At 47.1% G+C, this 26,462-nt stretch overlaps 1 protein-coding gene across 1 annotated transcript in view; it reads right to left on the minus strand.

Moving 5' to 3' along the window:
- LOC138452918 (NACHT, LRR and PYD domains-containing protein 12-like) overlaps positions 1 to 26,462 on the minus strand; it is a 2,075,892-nt gene that overhangs the window by 812,982 nt on the left and 1,236,448 nt on the right. Inside the window, exon 6 of the mRNA XM_069605266.1 lies at positions 2,513 to 2,683. Within this exon, the coding sequence (XP_069461367.1) occupies positions 2,513 to 2,683 (171 nt within the window). The remainder of the gene's footprint in view (positions 1 to 2,512; positions 2,684 to 26,462) is intronic.

Here is a 26,462-nt window from a genome sequence, read left to right on the forward strand (position 1 = left end):
CTCTTTCTACTTATAGCGCTATGCCCAGTTTGAAACGCTATACTTATCCCAGGTTCTTTCTACTTATAGCGCTATGCCCAGTTTGAAGTGCTATACTTATCCCAGGTTGTTTCTACTTATAGCGCTATGCCCAGCTTGAAGCACTATACTTATCCCAGGTTCTTTTTATGTATAGCGCCATGCCCAGCTTGAAGCGCTACACTTATCCCAGGTTCTTTCTACTTATAGTGTTATGCCCAACTTGAAGCACTATACTTATCCCAGGTTCTTTCTACTTATAGCGCTATGCCCAGCTTGAAGTGCAGGGTTATCCAAGGTGCCTGGTAACTTTGATTTATAGCTCTGTGCCCATCTTAAAACGCTATACTTTTTCTTAATGTTACCCCAGGTTCTTTTTATGCATAGCGCCGTGCCCAGCTTGAAGCGCTTCACCTTTTCTTGATGTTATGCCTGAGTGGTGGGTCCTCCTTTCTGGGGTGGTGGGTCTTCTCATCTGGCTGTCCCCTTCCTCAGGTCCTTAATCGCATGGTAGATCCATCTTCATGCCCCCTCAAGGACCACTCGTCGCCAGTGTAGTAACACAAAGTCTGTAGGCTCATGTAGGTAGAAGCAGGTTCCTTTATTAGGATTTCTGATGTCGGGGGATTTAACTTATTTTTGAGAAACTGGGTAGATGGTCTCAAGCCACACTAGCCCCCAAACATGTGAACCTTCAGAAGGAACCACAGGCGTTACCTGCACACTCACCCCACTTGTTTGAGGTGTTACTTTCATAGCGGGGGACAACTAATTGCACTGCTCCATCAGCCACTGATGCCCCACCATTCCTGCCACCGCAGTCAGCTGCTTCACAGAACCCCTGATTTGCCCACCCTCCCTTCTATGTTCTGGTTCCTGCTCCCTCTGGCATCACCACCTCCACTGAGGGGGCCCCTAGGGGACCCTTGCGTATGGAAACAAGGCACAATCATCACATATGAACTGATACGCCAGACACGAGGTTCAATTCCCAAAAGCTAGGGTTTATTGCAAAGCAAATTGTCTCAGTTGGCCAACTGGGTCTCATGTCCCGCAATGTGTGTCTCCAGACCCCGAGGGACGCAAGAGAGCGAGAATTGTACAACAGTTACATATATAAAAAACGAACATCTTACTATCAGTAATGACATATTCAATACCGCCCATAATGTATTTCCTTTGAAATGGATTTGATGATTGACAATTGTGACGAATATGACACCTTCAGACATTCATTTAGCAACAGTTTGCAATCTGCGGACTTGCAGACATGATTCTTTGTTTTAGGGAACACACTGCTCCTGTTCTTACAAGCAAGCTGCGTGCAGGGGAGAGACACATTCCAGGCCTCGCTATCTTCTAGTTTCTATTTGTGTGCTAGAGGTCATCGGGGCTCTACAGGGCTCAGTGAAGGGGGGGGCATAAAAGAGAGCATAATTCAAGCCATTAATTGTTTGTTTCTACCATTTCTACAACATCAGCGAGACTGGTTGGCACCTGCGTAGTGATTAAATGCCTTGTTGCTTACTTCCAAGGACTTGAGGGGGGTGGAGACCGGGCATTGCTGTCTGGGTTGCCCGCATTGTGTTTCAACATGTATCTCGTGGCCTTGCTCTATGCATGAGCAACAACAAAATAACGGAATAGAATAAGCTTACAGCAAAGCAGTTTGAACAGAAAGCAAGAAGCGAAAATTAGACAAAATAGCAAATTCTATTCCACCAAAATGGACGCACTCTGGTCATGCTTATGAGTCTGTACTAATAATACCGAACATATGAGGCGGTTGGTTTTTGGCCAACAGAATACATTGATTATGTTATGGGAGGGTATTTTCTAGACTCACACCACCCTAGCCACAAGCTGCATAATGCAAGAGCATGTCAAACAGTGTCACACTCAGCCGCTGCTGGAGCCCTCTGCACAAGAGGCATCTGGCAAAGATCCGTCTCCACGATACCTGTAGATCTTCAATGAGGATTAGGGATTGAAGAGGCTGGGCGAGCATATGTGGCTGGTAGGTTTAAAGCGATAAAAGGCGGACCATAGTAAAGCTTCCATAAGAACTGGGAGGTGCCAGTGGGCATGAAGGAAAGGTTTTGACTTGACAGACAACTTTGAAATTGTGCAGGGGAAAGAGAAGACAACAAAGGCATTGAGAGAAGATATAAATAAGAAGCAAGATGGGGGAGGGTTTGGAGATGGAGGGGTAGTGACAGGCGAGGTGAGCAATAAGCCAGGTTAGCGCTGTCACATTATCGTTACTCTTTTCAAACTACTACAGAATTGTCCTTTGTTAATTGTGAAACACTGCACAACGCCCTCCCTTGCTTGTCGCAGTGTCATCTGGTGAGGGGTACATGCAGTGATTCTATCTCCACAACATTCACCAAGAAGAGATGTTAAAAGCACTCCCCAATCCTAGATCTGAAATGTGAATTTTCACGTTTACCGTCAACTTAATCTGATAGTGAAGAATTGAGCAGCTCCTTACCCCAGTGTCTCTATGCTGCAGCCTGGATCTTTCAGTCCCTCACACAGCTTTCTCACTCCAGAGTCCCCCAGTTCATTCTTGCTCAGGCTGAGCTCTGTGAGAGATGGTTTGTGTTTGAGAGCAGAGGAGAGAGCTGCACAGCATGAACCAGTGAGAGAGCAGCTCTCCAACCTGCAGGAGAAAGAGGGAGATAAAGCGGAGCATGAAAAGGGACATCACAGCTGTACAGCATCTTCATCCCTCCCATCCATGATAATCCCACTCATTTGCAACTCAGGGCCCTTTTGATGCTCAAACGCCTTCCCACCATTACCTTTACACAGCCCGTTCCACCAGAGACAGAAAAACAGAACGAAGGATAAATAGAACACATTCTTCACAATGTATAAGGACAGGAGGGTCAGTTTACATTGTGCAGAATGTGTGCCATTTGCCCTTCGTTCTTGTAAATAACACATCCATGTACAATTTACAAGGGCAAAGAGGGGAGTTCAGAGAAACGGAGCGTGTCAAGGCCCCACAGGGATGAGGGGCGTTTCACTGTGTGTCGGTCCGTCCGGGGCTCATATGCACGTCTGGCTTTAGTCGATGCTGTGTGTTACACTGTGGTAAAAGCATGTTTCATGCAAAGCCTCGTGAATGCTGTCGGTTAGTGTAAATTGCGTTACATTAGTGCAGGCCACTGCTTTAGACACACTTATTCAAAGGCTTTGTGTCAGTTGTAAGTGGAAATCCATTGCTTGTATGTTACTAGTATTTCCTTCATGTACCCTCCGTGTATTTGTCATGTTTAGTCATTTTACGGGGTAAATATTCGGCTGTATGGACTGCTCTGATAACTTCCCATTAGGGGCGTTAATGAGTGTGTTGGTTGCAGATGCTAGAAGTGGTGATAGGACATAAGGTATTATAACTGTTTGGGGGGTGCAGAATTGAAAGGGGGGCAGGTGGTCCAATTCGAGTATGTTGGGGACGCACCGGAGCAGGGACATGTTCTTTTTATATTGTCTGCGGGCTGTAAATGTCGACGATGGGGTGGGCACGGCTCCCTCGCATCACGGGATGTGGGAACCCTTGGCCCCCCAAAACAATGAAAAGCTGCCACTTACAAATATACGCACAGTAAGTGGACATTCCTGAAAATGCAATATACAAGTTGGTTTAAATTGACATTTCCCCTTTGGGTTTTGGAGAATAGTGAAAAGAAACAGCAGCGAATCCTTGGGCTTATATGTAATTAAACTGTGCCCCATGGAAGGGACTTTGTGTGCATGCACAGGAACGTGTAATTACCATTGCCTCTTGGCTATAATCCGAATAAAAAGACCAGGTTTCTAATCACCCATTCTGTCACTGCCGCATCATGTGATCTTTGGCGCATTGGTGATACAGTCATTAAATGAGGAACAATGTAGCTTTACGTGCTCCATTAAACTGAGACAGGGCAAGACTGGGGAACACAGGGGATGCGGTATTCCCCCTGACAGGACACATAGCTCGTTTATGTACACACCTCCTAGCAGCAGCAAAAATCGCATTAGCACGGCTCTGGAAGAATCCTACGGGCCCATCAATCCCGCTATGGTGGCCAAGATTCTGGGACCCGGTCATTGCAGAGAAGATTACAGCTCTACGAGCAGGGAATCCGAACCATTTTCAGAACACTTGGGCCCCATTTATGGACTTTTCAGCACAGTGCCCAACCCTCTCCCATAGACACCCACTCACCCGCTGGCTGGGATGATTCGAGAGACTTCGAGACACCACAGCGGCAACACTACCAACCCCTCTCCTCTCACCCCGGACCGAGTCGTCGCCCAGCCCAGAATCAACCACCCCCACTAATAAACAATCTGTAATATATGCAATGCCTGATGTACTATCATAAGTTAAAATGCCAATAAAATGTTATATTGAAAAAAAAAGACCTTGTTTCTAACCACCCATTCTGTCACTGCCGCGTCGTGTGATCTTTGGCACATTGGTGATACAGTCATTATATGAGGAACAGTGTAGCTTTACGTGTTTCATTAAAGTGAAACAGGGTGAGACATGTATGTGTGGACGCGCCACAGTTATCCTTAAGGCGTGCAGGGTGCCCTTAGTTGAGGGGACCAATAAAATGTGACGCCCAGCATATGATGTGGCACTATTAACATGTACCCAGGTACCAATGTCAGGAGGGAGGCTTTATATGAAGGAGCAGACAACATGGAGAAAGAGCAGTATGAACGACCTCCCTGAGCCTTCATTGGAGGGGGTAAGCAGGCTGAGGAGGGAACCAGAGTGTGGTGATGGCCTCACCAAGTGTGAGAACGCGTGGCTCCATGGCAAATGAGAAGCCGGCATTTACAGTTATACCTACTTTAAGGAGGCACATCGGAAAATGCACCAGACAAAAGGGCACGGACACCTAAAAGCATCAACCAACACCAGAAGGATGGCCCAAGAGGGAAAATTCTCCAGGAACTAGGCTGGCAAGCGTAAATGGTCCTAACCTTTTGATCCCAATAATATTCCAGGGGAGCAAAATCCAGGAAAGCGTCACGTGTTTTGTTGACCCCTTTACATGGTTTTTGTGGGCAGCATCCCCTCTTGAACTATGACATCTGGGCAAAGCCCTTCTAGCCGTACACTAGGATGCACTTGTATCAACTCACTGGGATCTGGTCAGGTTTTAGGCGGGTGGGGAGAGTCACACATCATTTAGCACAAAGTGGGGGGCAACACAATGCATCCCGAGAAGGACCCTCCACGAGTCGTGGTGCAGAAAATAAATTGTGTACCACACGTATTCATGATGGATTCCAAGACGCATTACTAGCTGTCGCGCAAGTCACAACAAGCTGCCTGAGGAATGCCTACAACACGCCCCCACGCACACCAAAAAGCAAGCCAAAGGACCAACATGGCGCAAGCCTTAGCGCCTGCCCTGGCCCAGCATCCAGTACCCCAGCAAAACCGTGTGCCTCACCTCGCAACCCCAGGCGGCTCTTCAGAGAAAATGCGTGCCCTCCCTCGCAAAGCCACGCCGTACCCCAGTGAAACCCCATGCCTCACCATGCAATCCCAGTCCGCACATCAGAGAAAATGCATGCCCTCACTCGGAAGGCCAGGCCGTACCCCAGCGAAATCACACACCTCACCTCACAATCCCAGGCCGCACCCCAGAGAAAATGCGTTCCCTACCTTGCAAGCCCAGACTACACCCCAGCAAAATCGCGTCCCTCACATCGCAAATCCAGGCTGCACCCCAGAGAAAACGCGTGCTCTCCCTCACAAGCCCAGGCCACACCCCAGCGAAATCGCACACCTCACATCGCAATCCGGATGAGACACCCCCTACTCGCAGCCCCCTCCAGACTGGACACTACCCACTGGCAGCCCCTTCCAGATGGGACACCACCCCCAACCACCCTCACCTGTGACACCACCCACAGGCAGCCTCCTCCAGAAGGGACACTGCCACAGGCAGCCCCCTCCAAACTGGACACCCCCCAGAGGCAGCCCCCTCCAGACGGGACACTGCCTCCAGCCCCCATTACCTGTGACACCAGCCTCCATCCCTCATCACCTGTGACACCCCCCCACAGTCAGCCCCCTCCAGAAGGGATACCCCCCAAAGGCAGCCCCCTCCAGACTGGACACCCCCACAGGCAGCAACCTCCATATGGGACACCACCCCAAAACACTCAATGGTTACACCCCCCCAGATGGGACACCACCCCCTAGCCCCCATCACCTGTGAAACCACCCACAGGTAGCCCCTCCAGAAGGGACACCCCCACAGGCAGCCCCCTCCAGATTGGACATCCCCACAGGCAGCCCACTCAGATGAGACACCATCCCTAGCCCCCTCACCTGTGACACCACCCACAGGCACCCCCCTCCAGATGGGACACCACCCCAGGCCCCCTCACCTGTGACCTGAACTTCCGTGGTATGACAGCACCATGAATCTCAACATCAACATGTATTCTACCAATTCGAACAACTGGAATTACCGGAGGTCCATCCTTGAGTGGAGCACCTGCCCACACACCCTTCCAGGCCTTAATCATACCCCAACATACACATGTGACAAGTGAGTGCAAAAACATGTTCATGCTGCCCATGGCACATTGCCAAGGCATCAAAGCACAGTGACAGAATGTGTGCCCACGACAGAAGCAAACATACCAAAAGTTGTTGCAAGATCCACAAACAAAGGCCAGGCATGTCACAGCATGAGTGAGCTGGGTGGCAAAATACCTGTCAGGGAACCATCATATGACACAGGTCATGCATGGGTGATGGTAGGGCAGTCAGTCAGAGCATGACTCACAGAGGCTGGTGAATTGTGCAGCCACTCTGGATGATCAAATATGTGCCACTACTGCATTCCAGTGGTAGAGGTTGACCAACACACGAGAGACGGCATTATGTGACTGCACATGCTGGTGAAGGTGTATGCACAACATGTGTTTTACACAGCAATAACAAAGTAATGTGCTATGAACGTGACCATTGAACACTCCCACAGTGAGCCCACCTCCCTCCACCCCAACCACACTGCTGCCAAACACAGAGTGATGCAGCAAAGGTCAATAATGCAAATCAAAATATACAGTGCTCACCCATTCGTCAGATTGACAAACCACCACATGTCAGGCACATGTGCATCCTGCCATCCGCAACCATCCCAGCAACAACAATACACAAGCATGCATGCAACAAGACATGTGACTTGCAATGGGGATATGCACTGGGTCAAAATAGAAATAGCAAACATGTCGACACACACATGAACTGCACAAAGCATGGGATTTAACAAACAGAATGTATTGAAGAAATAAATACAGAAAAAATGTTCAGATGAAGGTAGAAGTTGTCCAGGTAAAATGTGTAAAAAAATAAAATCCTTAAGCGTAAACATCGGGGAAGGAATGTCAGAAAGGTCTGGGGAAAATAATAAATAAAGAAAGGAAACCTACACCTAAATAGCTAGTTGCACAGGCAGCGGGCTAGTCCATCTCCTCCTCCCCAATCTCACTCAGGCTCTCCACCAGGGCTGAGTCCAGTGCCACGTCCTCACTCCTCAGGCAGACCTCCGTTCTTGCCTGGAGGGCTTGCAGGGTCTCCACCATCAGTGTCTCTGTCACCTCGGCGTCCCTGCATGCGGCCTTCATAATGGCAGCCCGCCACCTCGCCCAACGAAGCGCAATCCCGGCCCTGGCCAGCACAATCCTTGCTTCCTGAGCCCGCTGCCTCTTTGCTCTGATCTGCTGCCCATATCGCCGGAACACAGAAGCCATCCTGTACCTCAGGTCCATTTGTTCCTCCCGCCTCACATTGTGCACCTGTCCCCTTTGGATGTTGTGCCCTGGGAATTGTAACCTCCTCCTTAATACCTGCTGCTGCCACAGTGCCCGGTGCCTGCTTTGTGTGTGGCCTCTGGACTGATGACAAAACCCACTCCCACTTTCGCCTTCTTGAACTTGCCCCAAGCAGCATTGACTGATGGTACCAGCGTGGCCACAGCCATACCACTTCCCAAAGAAGTTCTTTCATGGGGGCGTGGCTGGGCCTATACTACACGCTTGATGAAGAAACGTGCCTGTCAGGTGAAGGCATCCTGTGACTATACTACACGCTTGATCAGGCAAATAAACACTTTTTTATCTGAATCTAATACTGCCTCCCTTGCTGTCACCCTGGTCAACACCAAACTGGACTATGGTAACAGTCTGTTGGCAGGCACTTCCAAGTACAACTTGGACATGCTCCAAGATGCTCAAACCAACGCAGTTCATGCTGTATGTGTTCTCTCCAGAAGGAATCACGTGACCGAGGCACGTATTTCCCTGTATTGGCTTCCAATGAAACATTGCATCACCTACAAGGTCTGTTTCCCACTCACAAATGCCTTAATGATAAAGCACTTATCTATTTTAAGGACCGGATTAATCATTCATGTTCCACCCGCTCACTTCACTCCAGCAATACTAATCGCCTTGAGTCTCCCAGATACAAGCTGAGGCGTTTTGGTGGCATCACCGGTGATTCCATTTCCCCTCCCCCTTAAGCACTCTCTTGTGCATCCCCTTCTTAAGAAGCCCTCGGCTGATCCTTCCTCTCCAGCTAACTATCGCCCGATCTCCATCACTCCTTTCCTGGGCAAAATCTTGGAAAAGCTGGCCATATCCCAGCTTAATCTAAATACTAAATCTGTTGGTTGCCTCCATGACCACCAGTCTGGCTTCAGAGCTGCCAGAAGCACAGAAACTGCTCTACTGAACACCTGTGAATACTTGCTCTCCAATCTTGTCTCTAATCTCCCCTCTGTCCTCATTCTCCTTGATCTATCCTCTGCCGTTGACATGGTCAATCATGCCATCCTGCTCAATCGTCTCCACGATGACCTTGGTATTACTGATCAAGCCCTAGCCTGGTTGACCCCCTTTCCACCGACCGACCCTCTCAGGTCCAACTGGGGTCTTTCCTCTCTTCTATCCCTCTCTCTACTTGTGGTGTTTCCCAGCGGTCTAACCTCTCTCCTTGGCTCTTCAGCCACTGCCTGGCACCTCTTGCCCACTGCATCGCTACTTTCTGTTCCAATTTTCAATGTTATGCGCATGACACTCAGCTTTCTTTCAGACTACCCTCAGCCATCTTGGCTTCTTCTCCCATACCAGACTGTCTGGCCGCAATTCATGAATGGTGTGCCGCCAATGATCTCTGCCTTAATGGCAGGAAGACTGAGACCCTCCTCATGGGGACACCTGCTCCCTCCTTTCCTCTCTCTCTCTGGCCACCCACTCTGGGCCCTCTTCCTGCTCCTTCCTGTGAGGCTAAGAACCTTGGTGTCATCTTTGACTCCACCCTCTCCTTCTCTCCTCACATCTCTGATGTCTCTAAGAAGTGAAACTACCAGCTGCACCTCCTCAGAGGTATGCTGATTTTTCTCACTTCCCCCAGAAGCTCACTGCCTCCAGATCTCTGGTCCTCTCTAGGTTGGACTATTGCATGGTAACAGCAGGTTTAGGTGTCTATTTCCGCTTAGGTGAATGTACAAGTCCCCGACATTCCATCCCCCGTCCCCTTGGAGTCCTGCAGCTAAGTTTTAGCACCTTTCAATGTCGGTACATTGACCCTCTTGTGAGGTGTTTCAGAGTGAGGGGAAGAGTGAAAATTACACTTATCATTAAGAGTTTTCATAGACATCCTGCTCACCTGTGATTTCAATTGTTGACTAGGGCACAGCATCGGAAAAAACCTTATCACTTTCAAAGGTGGATCCATTGAAGCAAAGAAAGGCAAAAATCTCTCGATCTCTGCGTCAGGGCAGTGCTTTTGTTTTATTATACCGAGAACAGACTCAACTACACCGATGGATGTATAGTCACGAACAACCAAAGACATTTCTCAGCGTCAACAATGCTCCGGTCAAGGACCTGCTTCACCGCATAGCCGCTCTGCCCACTCTGAATGCCTTGACTGCCACTTCTCGCCAACTCCGCGTCTGCGATTCACACCCAGAACTGCATAAATATGCTTGTATAAATTAAAGGCACATCAGCACCACAGCAGTTTTTAGTTTTCCAACTGCACACACTGGAACACAAAGGGTACTGCTGCCTTGACTCCCACTTCTCACCACTTCTCTTTACTTGAACACTGTCCTTCAACTTGGCCCCACTGGGAAGAGACAGAGGCTCCCAGAGTCTTTTGCAACTATTCAATACCACAGTCTTATGGAACTGATCAGGGAATTGGTTGACCAAATGGTTTGCTTTGTCTGGCTCTGTTACCAGTTCATAAGTTGTGCTGGCCCCCTCCCGGACTTATCACTGTTCCCTTTACCTTCTCTCAGAGAATTCTTCACCAGTTTTGCCAAAGGTCATAGGTTTGATCTTCTACTTTCTTCTTGAACTCTCCTTCGGCCGGCTAAACTCTCTTCTTCAGTCCGCTTGACTTTGAGGTCTGTCACTCTCTTCTTTGGCTCGCTCGACTTTGCGTTCTGTCATTCTCTTCTTCTACTCTTCTTCGGCCCACTTGACTTTGTGGTCCATTATGACTTGCAGTTAGGGCGCAAGTTTCAGACCAAAAAGTCCACCCATTACAGGTCTTGCACCACAGTTTCTCATACTTCTAATACAATCGCCCCCTCGGCTCTGCCACAGGCTTCTACTAATGGTCAGGGTGTCATTCTTGGATCGCACAATCCACCCACTACAGGTCAAGCCACCACTACACTGACTTTCAACTTCAGGATTGGTGGCTCTCTACGGACAGATGAGACACTTTCCTCGTATCCCTTGGTACAACTCCAGCACTTCAGACTGCAGTGGAGCTACAGCCTTAAAACGGCCCGCTTCCAAATCGCAGGCTTTTTGGCAGTGACCTGCTTGTCAGACTCTCGTCCTGGAGGTAACTCTTTCCGGAGGTGGTTCTCCTAGTCCTTCTTTACTGTTTGGCTTAAGTAGCTGGAACTGCCCTAGCGTAACATTGTCTGATTGAGAGCTGCTGGCTGAATGCTCTTCATGCTTGACTGTAGCATTCTTGGTTTCTTCTTTGTCCCAGTCCTTATCACAGGAGACCGTCTGACACATTACAATAACACATTATCTCTGATTTTATCATGTGCAAGGAAGAGTTGGGTGTCAATATCCCTTGTGGTTGGGAGTTAAAGGCATCATATTCCAAACTCTCATCCTTATCCCCAGACGGGGAGTTCCTCCCTTTGAGGTTCTCCCTCATGTTACATCCCCTCGGGGGGCTATCGGTTAGCGGCCTTACCTCCCTAGCCTCCTGGAAAGAGTCTCCCTCCCAGGGGAGAAGTGACACCATCTGAAGGATCATTACAGGACCTAAGTTATGGTCACCTGGAACCCTCTCAAAAGAACATGGGGAGCATTGGGGCCACTAGGAAGGATTACACCAGGTCACATTTCTCAAGTAAATGGAGGTGTTTTTTCCACTGGTGTTTAAGGAGTGACAAAAACCCACTGCAGGCAAGCCTGGATGATATCTCCTCCATCACATAATTAGTGGAAAGTGGTGCGTCTGTGGTCTCGTGTATAACCTATTTGGCAGCAATAGGGGCATATTAGAACAGCTAACTATGGACACTGTCATTAGCAAATCAAATAATTTGGAGACATTTTAACGGTCTACAGAGATTACCTCCCGAGGAGAATAATACACAACCAGTAGGACCTCAATGTGGGGTGTGGTTCTGTTGGCACTCATGTGAAAACTCTTTGAACTGGCAATTGTCAATGGTTGTCGTTGAAGGTGGTCTTTTTGGTTGCTGACACCCAGGCCTGCCAGATAAGTGAGCTTCAAGCACTTCGTGCAGAACAACCTTCTATTATCTTCTACAGGGTAAAGGTGGTTCTCAGAACACACCACGAAAGGTGGTGAGATGAATCTTACGGATTCCTCACTAAGCCTCCGCCTAAAGTATCCTCCCAGGTGGCCACGGAAAGGCAGACGCTTTGTGATCCTGGCCTTGGGGGTGGTGTTCACTAAACCCCGGCCTAAAGTATCCTCCTAGGTAGCTACGGAAAGGCAGGCACTTTGTGATCCTGGCCTTGGGGGTGGTGCTCTGCAAGAGGATCACCTGGAGGAGAAAGTGCAGGGGAATAAGAGGACTTTGTGGGGTGAGACGCAGTATTTATCTTCCTCTAAGGAAGACACCTCCTCTTTACCAAGTTTGTAATGGCTTGTTCTCATAACAATCGTTGAATGCCAAAAGGCAAACATCTAAATTTGGGTAAAAACAATCCCAAATCCCTAGACATTGGGAGAAATAAAATCCTTCCAAAACCCTGGAGACTTATAAAGCTAAAAACTCCCCCAACTCGCAAAGTTAAAGTGAAAGGAAGTCTGTGAATAATAACGATTTAAACTCTAAAGAACTTTATTCCTCTTTACAATCAAGTCTTGTGAATGATCCTCATGATATTTCTTTAAAGAATATTGTGAGGAATAGAAATGAGTTTAAGAAAGAAAATCAAGCTAGAAAAACTAACTTTGCCATTAGGGACTTCAAGTCCCATAATTCCCGAAGTACTGGGTCGAAGAAGAGGGCTAAAGAGGAACAATGCTGCCGGAGTGGTGAGATTGCTAATAGAAATGACCCACACCTGAGGGAGATTGGGAGGGTTAAAAGGCCCCTCAGGTGCAGGCCATTGCTGGGCAGAGTGAGCATGAAGAGTGATACGTGTATGCAGCCGATGCCGAAACTGGAGGAAAGAGAAAACGCTGGGACTACTGTTTAGCAGAAGACAGTAGCCGGGCCTGATAGGGTCTGTGCCTCCAGAAGCCTAAAGTGCAGAGGTTGTGCAGCGGGACGCATGAAAGAGGGAAGTCTACCCTCTGGAGACCTGTTTTGCAGAAACAGCCACGGTCCTCCCTCTCCTAAAAAAGCAAGGGGCTGACCCAAACCTACTGGCTAACTTTTGCCCTGTGTCCCTCCTTCCGCGCTACTCTAAAGTGCTTGCACAGGTTGTATTCAAACATCTTACCAATTTCTTAGTCATCCACAACCTACGAGCCCCCCTATATGCAGGCTTTCCCTCCTGTCCCTCCACAGAAACTGCTCTCATGGATGTGTCCAAATTCATCGCCTCTGCTAAGCCCTCAAACCATCCTCTATCCTAATTCTCCGTGGCCTGTCTGCTGCCTTTGATACTGTTGATCACTCTGATCTGATTAATACTCTTTTCTTCATGGGATTCACGATCAAGCCCTTGCCTGGATTGAATCCTACCTTGCACCTCACCAAATCTCTGTCTCCTGGAGCAAGAACTTCTTTCAACTCACTGCTCTAACTGTTTGTGTTCCACAAGGCTTTGTCATGGGTCCGCTGCTCTTTACACTCTGCACTTCTCCTCCTGGCACACTAATCTCCTTTGGGTTGTCGTACCAATCTTTCACGGATGACACCCAAATCATCTTCTCTTTTCCTGAACTCTCTGCTGATCTCTCAATCAAAATGTCCAACTGTCTCTCTGTCATTAAATATTGGAAGGCTTTGCACTCTCTGATGTTAAACTCTACCACAACAGAGGTACTCTTCTTCCCTGCCAAAAGCTCTCTCCCATCTTCAGCTAGAAACCGCTACGTCATCTATGACCCTTCTCACACCTTCACTACTTTCATCTCCAAAACTGGAACAGCAGCTTGCCTCAACCTCCAAAATATTAGGAAAATCAAGCACCTCCTTTCTTTCAAAACCGCCAAGCATATCTTAACCACTCTTGTCTTCTCTAAACTGGACTACTGTGCCATTATCCTGTATTGGGGTCATTCCTCAGACATACCCCATGTAGCCATCTATGGATAAAGATGCACATTGTGTAAGAAAGAGAAACATTAATCTTCCCCACAGCTAGCCGAGAGCTCTGTTTAATCAGCTGTAATACAGGCTGACCAAAGAAAGTCTATCTGTGTTTCCACATACAACATATATTTATAGAAATACAAGCGTCACACATCAGTTCCGTTCTAATATGAACAATACAATTGGTCATGTTTCTATGAGCAAAGTGCATTACCTTTTTTCATTGGACATAAATGCTTCCTGAAACACATGATTATTTGCTCATTCTAATGACTTGTTCTCTCTGATGAGTATAAAACTTGTTTTTCCATTATTCGCTGCATCACAGGACATATTTCGCAACTTAAAAAACTGGAAAAAAGCAGTCCTGAGATTACGTGAGCCTCCGGCAGCCTGCCAAGGACATGAAATTCACTGTTGCATCCCTATTGGTCCATTTGCTTAGCTTATCTGCTTCTGACTTACTGCCAAGTTCCATTTATAGAAAACCATCGAGCACCACAGCTGAAAACTGTATATTTTACTATTTAACACTACGAAGTCCCTGCACTTGGCTTTTCACAGGACTCGCCCTGTTCCCAATAACCTTGGCTTGCGTTGCTTATATTTCTGGGTCTTCAGCAATTTGAACTACCCTGAGGCTTAAGGCCTGCATTCAGCTTAAAGTATGCTGTGGCCTCTATTTTGGGAAAGATGGCTACTTTTAGCTATAGCATTTCTTATGTCAGGTGTATTCTGTGTTATTTCTGTTGTACTCAATATATACATTTCTTTATGTTTGCGTTTTTCTAAATGGATGTGTGTTCTTGCAAAAAGGCCTTTAATAGGCCAATGCAATAAATACATTAAAAAAATGTACCCTTTTTTTTGTACGATTTTCTTCTATCATTCTTCCCCTCCATTGCATTATAAACCCCTTGGCTATGCGTTTTTTCACTTTTCTTTTTCATCTTTCTACTTTCCTTGCTAATATCACCCACTCTCAATATCGCAATGGCCGCAGTTTTGCTTTCCCTTTTCCCAAGTTTTGCAACACAAGCCATGGTATGCTCGACCATTTTGGCTATCAACACCACTTCATCCAGATTTGGGTCATCCTTCAGCCATCTCTCCTCCCTTATTCTGTCGTTACAGCAATGGATCATAAATTGATCTCTCATATGCTCACCTAGTTACTCCCCAAACTTGCAATTGATGGCGAGTTGACACAGTGTTGTTATATATTCTTCTACAGATTCTCCCTCTCGCTGATCCCGTATAACAAAATTGTACCTCTCCAGCACCATGCTGGTCAAGTTTGAGAAGGGCCAAATCAAATTTGTTGGTTCCGCTTTCCAAATCCAAGTCAGACACATCTGGTAGAGTCTCATAAATCCGCTGACCTTCATACCCTAAAAAGTGCATGAACAGTGAGACTCTATGTTCTGCACATATGGAATGAACAAAGCCTTTCTTCCACGATGCCCATTTAACTTTCACTGCTCCTGGACTTGCCATAAATACCGGAGGACCTGGTACTCCTGCCACAGCCATGATCAAGTTCTTAGTCACGCTATTTAATTTTCAAATAAATGTTCTTTTTTTTTACCAGCGCTTAGTAAGACATAAATTGCTAACATGCTTTCCTTTGCCCTTAGTTGCTTCTCACATGTTTGTTCGAGAAGCCGTTGCTTATGGGGTATCCTTGTTGCATAGTAAGTTTTGTGCAACATTCCCGCACGTGTGCCCCTTCCTTAGGGCCTTAGGTGCGTGCGCACGCATTCCTGGTTTCAGGGTGCCGTTGCAATGACATACTGTAGCTTTTCTCCAGATGATTTGGCCTTGACAGCTGAGCCTGACGGCAATGATGCTTAGTGTACGTCGCTCAGCATGGTTGCCACGGACGCCCTGGGCTCCTCGCAAAGTCACTCAGTGCCGTTGCCAGGGGCGCTCTGGCTCCCTTTTCTCCTCACCAAATAATTCCTTTTTATGGGTGGACCACTTCAACCCACTACTTCGGCCGTGGCCAGCACCCTGCCCCACTTCGCGCTGGCATACTGATCGAGCCACTGCTCTTGAACTTCCTGTTCGCTGTCGGGCTCAGCGAGCTTCTGCAGCGCGGGCATAGCACACACTCACTGCTCCGACAGTGCTCGGTTCCTGTCCTCCCTGTTCACTATGGTGCTCTGCCATGGCCCGCTTCTTAAGTGGGGGGTAGCTTTCCCTCACTGCCCGGATGATGCTCAATGCGACTTGTTCCAACCGCTCCTTCGCCATGCAGCTCCTTCTGATAGGCCTGGCTTCCACATCTTCCTGCTGGAGCGTATGGCCACACTCGCCCTCCGTGAGTGGAATGGATGGTGGGGGTCTACTGATCCGCGTCGCCAGTGTAAAGATGATGCTCACACAAGACCGATGGATGTGTAAGTACGTTTGTTCAAACAAGCTCAATGGCATAAAACCCCAGCACATCCTAAGCAGCCTGAACACCAACTGTAATAAAATGTAAACAAAACATTCTACTGCTGTACTAACAACAATCCCCATTCCATCTTGTAGTTCTCCATTCTACAAGAAGGCACATTACAACACCAATGATTTCCATTAATTTTTACCCCTGCGAAGGACAATCAGATTGTTACATGCAATCTGATTGGCCCTCTCCAGGACTTTACCCGACACAGGAATCCCTCGCCCGGGATTCCTTTCCTTTGTTCCCAGTGGGGGGCATGGTAGCCCCTCTGCCAATGAGGAGACTCGAAAGGGGCAATCCCTGCTCCGAGCCTCCACACAGCTGGAGGCTGCCATCTTCCCCCGACAGGGATTCAGGTAAGTGTTTTGTCCCTCCTACTCCACCCTTCAAACAATCCCCTCCCTGCCCTCGCAACCCCACTTAACTGATTTTTGGTTATCTTTCAGGAGCGAACATGCTGGGAACACTTCTGCCCCAGCGTGTCTGCTCCCGATGGGTGCATTGGAAAGGGAAAACAAATCAGTTTTCTCTTCCCGATGGACATTTTTTTTAACTATTTTTTTTTGTTGAAACGCTGCAGCTTTACAGAACAGAAAAATGATATTAGTACCCAGGTCTTGCGGGCCGGGTTACTAATAGCAATAAGCCCCTGTAACTTCACTTGGGCCTGTAACTATGGGCCCCGGGGCATTGCCTGACTCGGTAATGCCCATGAGGCTCAGGGCTTATTGCTTAAATATTTGACTCTATGGATTGCAGTCCCAATTCAAATCTTATGAACGAGATTGGCACAGTATTTCGGAAGTCACAGTATCCTTTTCCAATAGAATCCTTCCATCCTCTCCCAGAATCTGGGAGCCAAAAATGTTACAGCTTCTACTGCATATCTGAGTATGGGAATCACCTTTTGCTTGTAGAAGATGATAGTTGGTGTTAGCGAGTATTTCTCATATCTTTTGTGGAAAGCATGTGCCTGTGTAGTCAATCTTTTACACTTGAGTTTTATCATCCTAAATCCAGTGTTTTCTAATTACACTGGGATTGATCGATACTCCCAGATAAGTCATTGAATCTGCACATTCTCGTCTTTCCTCACCCACACACCATCTGTACTTAGGTCTTCTTTTCTCAGCAGTATTGGGTAGAATTACTCTCTTTGTTTTCTTAACATTAATCTTGAGACCATTTTCCTCCAAATATAATAATAGCTGGTTTGGTCGACGTTGTAGGCCAGTTGGAGTTTGGTGAATCAAGACCAAGTCATCTGCATACATTATCCACGGCAGCTGGTGGCCATATTTCTTTGGGGAAAGAGCTTTAATCCCTGTTTGTTGGCAGCAAGATCTGATAGATAGATATTAAATAATACTGGGGCCAGCGGGTGTCCCTGTTTAATACCTCTAGAGGTTTGGATTTCTTCTGACAGGGTGCCTTCCATTGACAATCTCACCTGTACTGTGGTCGTAGTATATAATGCCTTGATAGATCTCGTGGGCAGTCCCCAGCTGTCAATGTAGCACGTAGACTTTCTCTGGATCGGCGGCTATCAAAGGCCTTTTCCAGGTCTATGAATGCAAGATATATTTTGGTTTTATTCTTTATTGCCCTTACTTTCAGTATGTTTAATAAAAGAAGATTCAGGTTGGTGCCCACTCATTTAATGAAGCCAGCTTGCCTATCATCAATATGGCCAGCCGTTTTAGCCCAATTATTAGGATGGCGCAGTAAAAGTGAGGTAACATTTTTTCCCAATGAGTCAAGAAGGGCGATTGGTTGATGGTTACTTGGATCACTTTGCTCGCCACTCTTGAAGATCGGCAGAATTAAGGCTTTCTTCCATGAGGCTGGAATTTCTCTGGCCGCCAGGATACAGTTAAATAAGATGTGGCAGAAATCTGCCCACTCTTCTGGATTTTGTTTCAGTATGTTGAATGTTCAGTATATTGTTATTAAGACCGTGAAACATTCAACTTTTTAATAAATATTACAATGACATCCCTGTCGAAATCAACTGACCACTTTGTGGATTCCTGTGAAGGGTTCCCATTTAAAGCTCACTCTGGTTCTGTAAATAATGAGGCAAAATGGGCTACCCATTTATCCTATGATACCATTGAGACCATACTCGCAGGTTGATATGTAGAGTTGTTCTTAAGCAGCGCCCACAGATCTCTTGTATTACTCTTGCCCGGTGTTTTAAGCAGCTGTTCAGCCAATTTGTATATTGTTGTCTCCTTTTTTTCATGAGGGGTGGTTTATCTTTTCACGGTAGGTGATTGAGTTTTCTTTGGTCTGCTCGATAGGCTCTTCATGTCTCTCAATTCTTTGTCATAACCATGCAGTCTTTTTGTCACTTGTCTATGGGCCCCAGTTGGTTGGTCCTGGAATCTCATTAGTAGCCCACAATACTCCATAGCCGCATTGTCAGTTTATAAATCTTGTTTGAGGAGGTTCACTAACTTAACTACCAAACTGGGGATAATTCTTAAGTGGGCAACCACTTGATTTACCTCTACATTTTGTTTCATAGTGTTCTCTATTCGGGCAACCTTCTCTAGCCAGGACAGGGTCAAAAGATGATGATCACTATTTGCCATAGGGTGGGGGTTACCATCAAGTGGGTATATAATATAGGAATATTCTCTGACATAAAGAAATAGTCCAGTCCCACTTTCTGCTCCCCTCTTTCCCGAGTTGTAGTGGCTGGGAGATCCCCCTCAACCTGGCCATTCAGCATATTCATACCCCAGTAATGCAGTAATGCAGTTCTGTCACCCAATGCTTTCTTAGCTAAGGCATCATGCATTAGTGTCACTCCTTCCTTATCTAAACACTTGATGTTAAGGTCCCCACATATGATCATTCTTGGATCTTTTCTTTCAATATAAACATCATCAACTAGCTTCAGAAACATATTTATAAATTGTTTATCTCCAATCTTAGAAGGGTTCCAATAAACATTCAGCACTACCGTTGTGCCCGGGAGGGGAACACTCGTCACAGTCCCCTCCAGGACAGTCATCTGTATAAATGAGTTTGGTTTTTCCGACCTAAATACTTTTAGCCCTTGCCTCATTTTTATCAGGGTTAATAAGCCTGCAGAAGTTCTTCCGAGTTTTAATTTAATAGTGTGATTACTACTGACCTCGTATCCATCACATATCGGGTCAGTGGTAAGCCAAGCCTATAGGAAGTGCATGTTATATTGCGTAAGTGGCAGTAAGTTTTGATTAAAAAGGGGCAAAAACCTCTTGAATTGCATGATCCAATCGGAAAGGACTGGTCCTCAGCTTTATTTGGCTGTTACTTTATATAAGCATGAGCCAGAGATCCTGGCAGCCCAGACCAATCCTGCTTTGAGTTTGTTAGAGCCTTATTTCCCTCTTCATTGCTAATGTTTCTCGGGATATCACCCGTTTGCTTAACTGTGATTTTCAGTAATGGAAATTGAACTCCCTTAGTAGTGGCCACTTCTGAGTCCCTAATACGGATAGACCGCTATTCCGTTTTACCTGATGATACATTGTGTGCTTCTTGTAGCATTTGCTCACTCCATGCCTGTTTGTTTTGCTATGTATTATAATCCCTCATTGATTGATTTTGAGGGGATCAAGGTTGTCTAAGATCTCAAACCCCGGCGGCAAGAGGCCCAATGATACATCCATGAGAGTGTTTTTGATCAATGATGAGAATAAATGGAGGATTTCCCAATCCATTCTAGTTTCTAGTTCATGTCCTCAAAAGCGATATTGCGCAATTTTGGAGCGCAGTGCAGGAGCTTTAGGATGTTCTTCCGATTTAGGATTAGACCGTCCTTGGAGGTGAGTATTTGCTCATTTATCACTGAGGCCTTGTACATGGGTTTCAGGTCTTGGGTAACGGCAGTGGATGATCGTCATTTTAAGACTTTCTTTGGGGCTAAAGGTCGAACATCTTCCTTCCCATCTCTACTTTCTGAATTACTGTTGGGATGCTGGCGTTTATGAGCTACAATATGTCTCTTTTCTTCCATTGTTTGGAAGGCACTTGTCTTTTCAGCTGGACCTGTATCCCCCATAGGGGTCCATGACACCACCGTCCGGGGGTTATGATCATCCGAACATAACAGTAGAGACAAGTTATCCTCCTCTATTTGTGGATTGATTTGATTTTCCAGATCAGGGATCATTTCTTCAAAGCCCTCAGAGTAGGTTGAAAGATCCAATACTTGGAGTAAATCTTTATATTCCATTTCCTGTTGCTGCTGGCCATCTTGTACAGCTGGCGAGAGGTTCATTGGAATCCTAGTCATTGTTGAAGCACCCCCTTGGTTTTTCTTAACCTGGGGTAGTGCCTTTATATTGGGCTGGGGCATTGTTAGATTACAGAGAAATGCTCTGGACCCATTAGATTTGGCTTTCGATGCTACCGACAGGTTTTTGGATTTTTATACCTGGTTTCCCCTCCTTTCTGGATTAGCAGATTTCCCAAAAATCGGGAAAGATTTCCCATGCAAGAATTTCAGGAGAGGGATAGATTCCTTTGTGAGGTCGACCGTAGTCGAATTGGAGTGGAGAGATGCGTTTAGTACTACTGTTGAAGCATTAGGTTCCAGATTTAACTTCACTTACTCAGACTTCTAGCAATCCTTTGTCTGCTTATTAGTTATAGCAGGCAAAATAGCCCCATCATGTCCTGTTATTTGGTCTGTCCTCAGAGGGGGGACTTTCGTTGAATTGTGTGTAAATCCAATGCCATCTTTGAAAGGTTGATCATTCAGCAAAGACTCTCTTTGATGGTGAAACCTGGTCCATTTCAATGCTTTGATAGCTGAGGACATCAGAATGGATTTATCTGCATCCTCACCTCAACCTCGGTCATACAGCCGATTTTGCCATTGTAGTGTTAGTTCCACCTCCCTATTGATTCTTGTTTGTGTTATTTCTGAAAACGACTCCAGGTGTATTAATTTGGATTGGATCGTTGCAAGAAGTGTTGTTTGATCCTTTAATGTGTCGTTCATTGTCTCACACAGTTTGATGTATGGGTGCAGAGCTACAGCAAGACCTGCCATTATGGCGTTTTCTATTTGAGGTCGAGTAGGCAGTAGCATTTGGGGGTCCTTCAGTTCCCTCTCGGAGGAGGATGACGATCTTCTTTGTAGAAAAGAGGACGACTCCGATGTTGATGAGTGAGAAGCGTGTGCATTGTTGGAGTTTCTTCCTTGTTGATCATGATCAGCATTCAACAAGCCCTCCTGTGACCCATTAAGATGTAGGCATTGTTGATTTATTGGTCTTTTCTACCTGTTGAGTTATTTCCACTGAGTTTGGCAAGAGCCCGGGGGAGATGGGGGGTTCTTTAACCATGAACCACTCATGTCCACAATATCACGAGATAGTCGAGCCACCATGGCGGAATGTTGATCTTCCAGGATATCGAATGTAGATGGTTGGTCAAGCACTGGATGGAAGCTTCATGGGATTTAGATAGTCCGAGGCGATCTTGTTGTAAGGACATTGTGGAATGAGGCGAGCCCGGTCTAGGAAAGATATTTTCCAAATAAGTGGAATCTATTCCTGGGGAAAAAAGGTCATTTGTGGGGACGTGTTCTTTATAGCCATCCAGAAACTCGGAATAGTAGGGAATCTCTGACTGAAATTGTCTTGATAGTTCCAGGATCTTTACTTTTTCCATAGTTGGGGGAAGTTGGTTTATTTTTGTTTCTGATGAGGTCCCTGTTTTCTTAGGGTTGCTGGATATTGAAACATTAGAGTTATTATCTGAGATCTCCTCAGGCGTCATTGTCTGCTTAGTATTGTCACTCATCTGTTTTGGAGTGTTGATATCTTTTGCATCCACCATGGATTGCTGGTATGGAGCTCATATCGCTCCTATCTTCCCTAGGCTTCTTTTGCCCTTGAAGTTCCTCTGTCAAGAGAGTGGGTATTATATTAGGCTCTGAAGATAACTTGTCCTTTGGCAGAGATCGTTCCTTGGAGTCCTGCCGGTCTAATAGCGGCATAATCTGTGTAACTCACTCCACGTTGTTTGGCGTCTGTGCTGTCGATGCCTCCTCGCATTTTCTAATTTGTCACTGTGTGGAGCAGCCGTTTATCATTGTCCCGCTGATAAAATGTTAAGTTCAGGAAAAACAAGTAGCGCAGGGATGTGTTCGAAGAAATGAGATGGGGGCAGTTAATTATATAGGCGGGCCTTACCTCCTTTTAAGATGTTAAATCAGGGTTTCCAAGACTCTCCTCTGCCCCTCTGACCTGTGCGGACCGCAATGACTTTTCTGACTCTGCAGTGACTGCACTCCACGCACTATCAGGGGTTTAAGAGCATAGAACACTCTTCCTCAACACCAGTAACAAGTTTAGCAATTGAAGGCTGCTCCGGATTCAGCTGCAATGACTGCTCTGACTCTGAAGTGACTCTGATGTGCGCTCTGCGCACCATCAGGGGTTTAAGAGGATAGAAGACTCCTTCTCAACACCAGTAACAAGTGTAGCAATTGAAGGCAGACTCAGGATTCAGCTGCAATGACTGCTCTGACTCTGCAGTGACATTTGTACAGCACTCAGGAAAGGATGGGGAAAGATCAAGGGTGCAATCCACAAATGCAAGGACATTTTCCAGGCGTTTCCAGGGGAATAGTGGGGTTTGTCGTGAGCTTTCAGGGTTATCCACCAATAGAACTCAGGAAGAGAGTAATAGTGCATAAGGGTCACTTATGGAGCAGCCAATGAGAAGATGCCTACAGAGGAAATACTGGTGTCAGCGATGCAAACGGAAGCTCAGGAAAGCACTGGGATCTACGGGGATGGAGATGCAACTGTATTTATTACAAGCTCAGTGACAACTCTATACAGCCCAGTTGACAACCGTTGATGCTCATTCTGATCCCTGGCAAAGTTTGGCAGAGTTTATCAATAGATATTTTCAGGACTTTCAAAGTACAAGGCATCCCCAAAGTGTACATCCTGCTCTGAATGATTATAATAAATGGGGGAGTAGACGGCGATCAATGGGGGAGTCACAGCTGGAGATGTGATCACATTCTTGAATAGGATTTTTGGAAGGGAAGGCATCACCTATGAGATCATCAATGAGAACTGTCTCTGTTAGGGACACCTCATCTCTTTCACTGGGACCCCACAATACCCACAGGCTGTTTTGGTGACACTCGGCTGGTTTTTGGGATTGAGGTCTTTTTCAACCTCACTTTACAGCTTTAAAGTATTTATTTTGTGGCCTCTGGTCAATCCTTACGGCCACCAGTGGTGATGGGCCCGGTTGCTGTTTAAGTCTATGGTATGCTATTATCCCCCTAAAGGAGAGCCGAGCAGGTAAACCATGTTTTTCCTTTCTTTTAGGAGTCTGGGTGTGTGATGCTGTCAAGATCATGCTTTACATTGTCACTTGCGGATGATGTTTTGAGCTGAGAGAGGCATCCGGTCCCCTGTCACCCACCGCGACCCAGGAGGTGAAACTGGTTCTTGGCTCTGCCGAGGGGATACAGAGCCAAGAACGCGGGACAAACCCTATTCAAAGAAAAAAAACCTGCAGTGTTTGCAGCAGGTTTCAGCTGACTGGAGGTGGAGAACACCAGGTGGTAGAATGGCGGTCAGAACAAGTCCAGACAATGTATCCAGAAAGGGAGCTACCAGCATGGAAGGACAGTTAAGGACCAAACAGAAAACAAGGTGAAACCAGGAAGAACGGGAGACAAGGACAAGAGAAAGAGCCAGAAGTGAAGCAGGGAATGGGGAACACAGCGTCCTGCAACGGGGAAATATTGATGGCAGATGCTGGAAATGCTTTCGAGAGACACAGCCTCCTCGTCCTTGTCCCACTACTCTCCCAGTCTATGTTTTCTGTGTGTTTTCTGCACAAGAGTCCAGTTTGAACCTCTGGCAGTGCAGGTCTTCATTATTTTAATGTTGGTGAACTAAACCCATGGGATACCCCTCTCTTGGCTCTGGGTTAGAGGCTTGGGGTTTTCCTCCAGGGGTATCAAAAATCCAGCTGGAGGAAGAAGTCTGCTGCTGCAACTCTTCACCAAATCCAAAGGCTGGTGTTCTGATTCAAGGACTGATCAAGAGAGGACCTGGACAGGATACCTCTTCCCGTAGCCATGAGGGGACATCGTGCAACTGCTGTTTTTCACCCTTAGTATCCTGGAAGCCAATCCTGTGTGCCTGCCATCCTGCAGAGGTATCCTCGTGGGTCCTGAAGAAGAGTGACCGGACATCTTGAGCCCAAGAAGTCAAACAGCATCATCCTGGGTCCGGACGATGGCTGTGACCATTGGAAAGCCAGACTGCATTGTATCGCCCAGAAGAGGGGGTACCCTGGCATAGTGCTGCATGACAGCCAGACACTGCAGACCCGACATCTGTCCACTTTTCCACAGCTGAGGAAGTCCAGTGTCGCTGCCTACAGGGAAGTGCCCACCGGTGGGTTTCTTGCCACTCTGTATCGAGGAATGAACCCTGAAGGTCCAAACTTAGTGGTGCCCCACAGAGAAGTCCAGTGCTCGGGTCCAAGTCACCAGAAGCCACTCTGTCATCTATGTTGCAGCTGCAGCACCAAAGAATCAAACCACAGCAAACTGCAAACTTACAAAACCCGACACCTACTTCTATCACTGTACCAGCCACCGCCACCTAAGGTCATCGAGGAAAACCAAAGGACTCCTCCTGACCTTTTAAGCCTTGTCCCAATCCACAGTGAGTTTCATCTTTGTGGGACATCCACAGCCGGCATAACAACCCGACCAAAGCGACCACCGGGACAGACCTTCACTGCTGCCTCTCCAGCACTGCTTGGTTTCCTTCTCCTGCTCAACAGCAACGACCCAGTGACAACTTCTTCCAGACAGGGGTCCATCCTCGAGGGGCACGGTCAAGTAAAAAGCTGAGCGACTCCACCTCTTTGCCTACAAAGGCACGCCAGGTACTGTGACGAGGAAGAGGGAATTCCACCCCCAGGGACCATCCTGGGGTCTCAGATTTGTCTTGGGCTAGGGTCCCTTGTTGCTTCCCAGGTACTGTGACAAGGAAGAGGGGCTTACACCCCCAGGCATCACCCTGGAGACTCAGATTTGTCTTGGGCCAGGGTCCCCTGTTGCTTCCCAGGTACTGTGACAAGGAAGAGGGACTTCCACCCCCAGGCACCATCCTGGAGACTCAGATTCGCCTTGGCCCAGGCTCCCATGTTGCTTCCCAGGTAGTTTGGGGGTGGTGGGACCTCTAAAGAGAAAAGCAGACTGTTAGGGAGATGTATCATTTTCATGCTCAATCCCCTCTCCTAGTGATACCCCCAGCACTTTTTGCTGGAACTTTTTCAGAAATCCTGAATGAGTGGGCTCTTTTTTCCCATTCATTCTTAGGTTGAACTCTTTCCTTAGCATTGTTACTGTCCTATGGAGTACACGTTTCTCCATATCACTTAAATGCATCTATGTTTTCGTGTTTGCTGCACACAGCTCCTTATGGGCAGTGTTGCTGGGGACCCTTAGGGTCCTCCTTTAAGAATCCTCTACATATATCTATAGTAAGTAAAGATAGAGAGATACTTTGTGACTCTCCCAAAACTATAAAACCTAAGAGACTGGCACACACCTCCTTCAGTGTAGTGCCAAGGGGATACCTAGTATCCTTGTCTTCATCCCTGTGACATTTTAGTCACTTAGACCAACTCCTAGTTATGGCTGGTGGCAGTGGACGTGCCATACCAACTATTATCTTTATTCGCCATTTCTAGCATGGTTGTTCTTTGTCACCCTTTCGCTACCATTCTGGGGGGACGGGCCTGTGTTTTGTGCTTTGCCTTTCGTGGAACCAGTAGGTATCTCCGCCTAGGCTCCAGAGTGTCTGGGCAGGCAGGAGGTTGGAGAGGAGTCTTCCACCCCCTTTGATTAGGGGGAACAACCAGTCCCAAGACAAACTCTGTTTTGAGCCTTCTCCCGAGGTCCTGTGAGTTTCTTTCCCGGGCCAAGAAACCCAAATACCAGGAGACCTGCTGCCCATTCCGAGAGCAACATCGAGGAACAGCCAAACTCATCCAAATCTTTGCTGAGCCCTCAAGGACACTCCAGAGATCCGATACAACTCACCCAGACCCCCTCACCAGAGTGCGGGTCTGCGTGAATCCAGCCACAATCTTTTCGCTAAACTCAAGCT

Source organism: Ambystoma mexicanum, chromosome 4p (assembly GCF_040938575.1).
Source record: "Ambystoma mexicanum isolate Mex_15411 chromosome 4p, UKY_AmexF1_1, whole genome shotgun sequence".
NCBI classification, from domain to species: Eukaryota; Metazoa; Chordata; class Amphibia; order Caudata; family Ambystomatidae; genus Ambystoma; species Ambystoma mexicanum.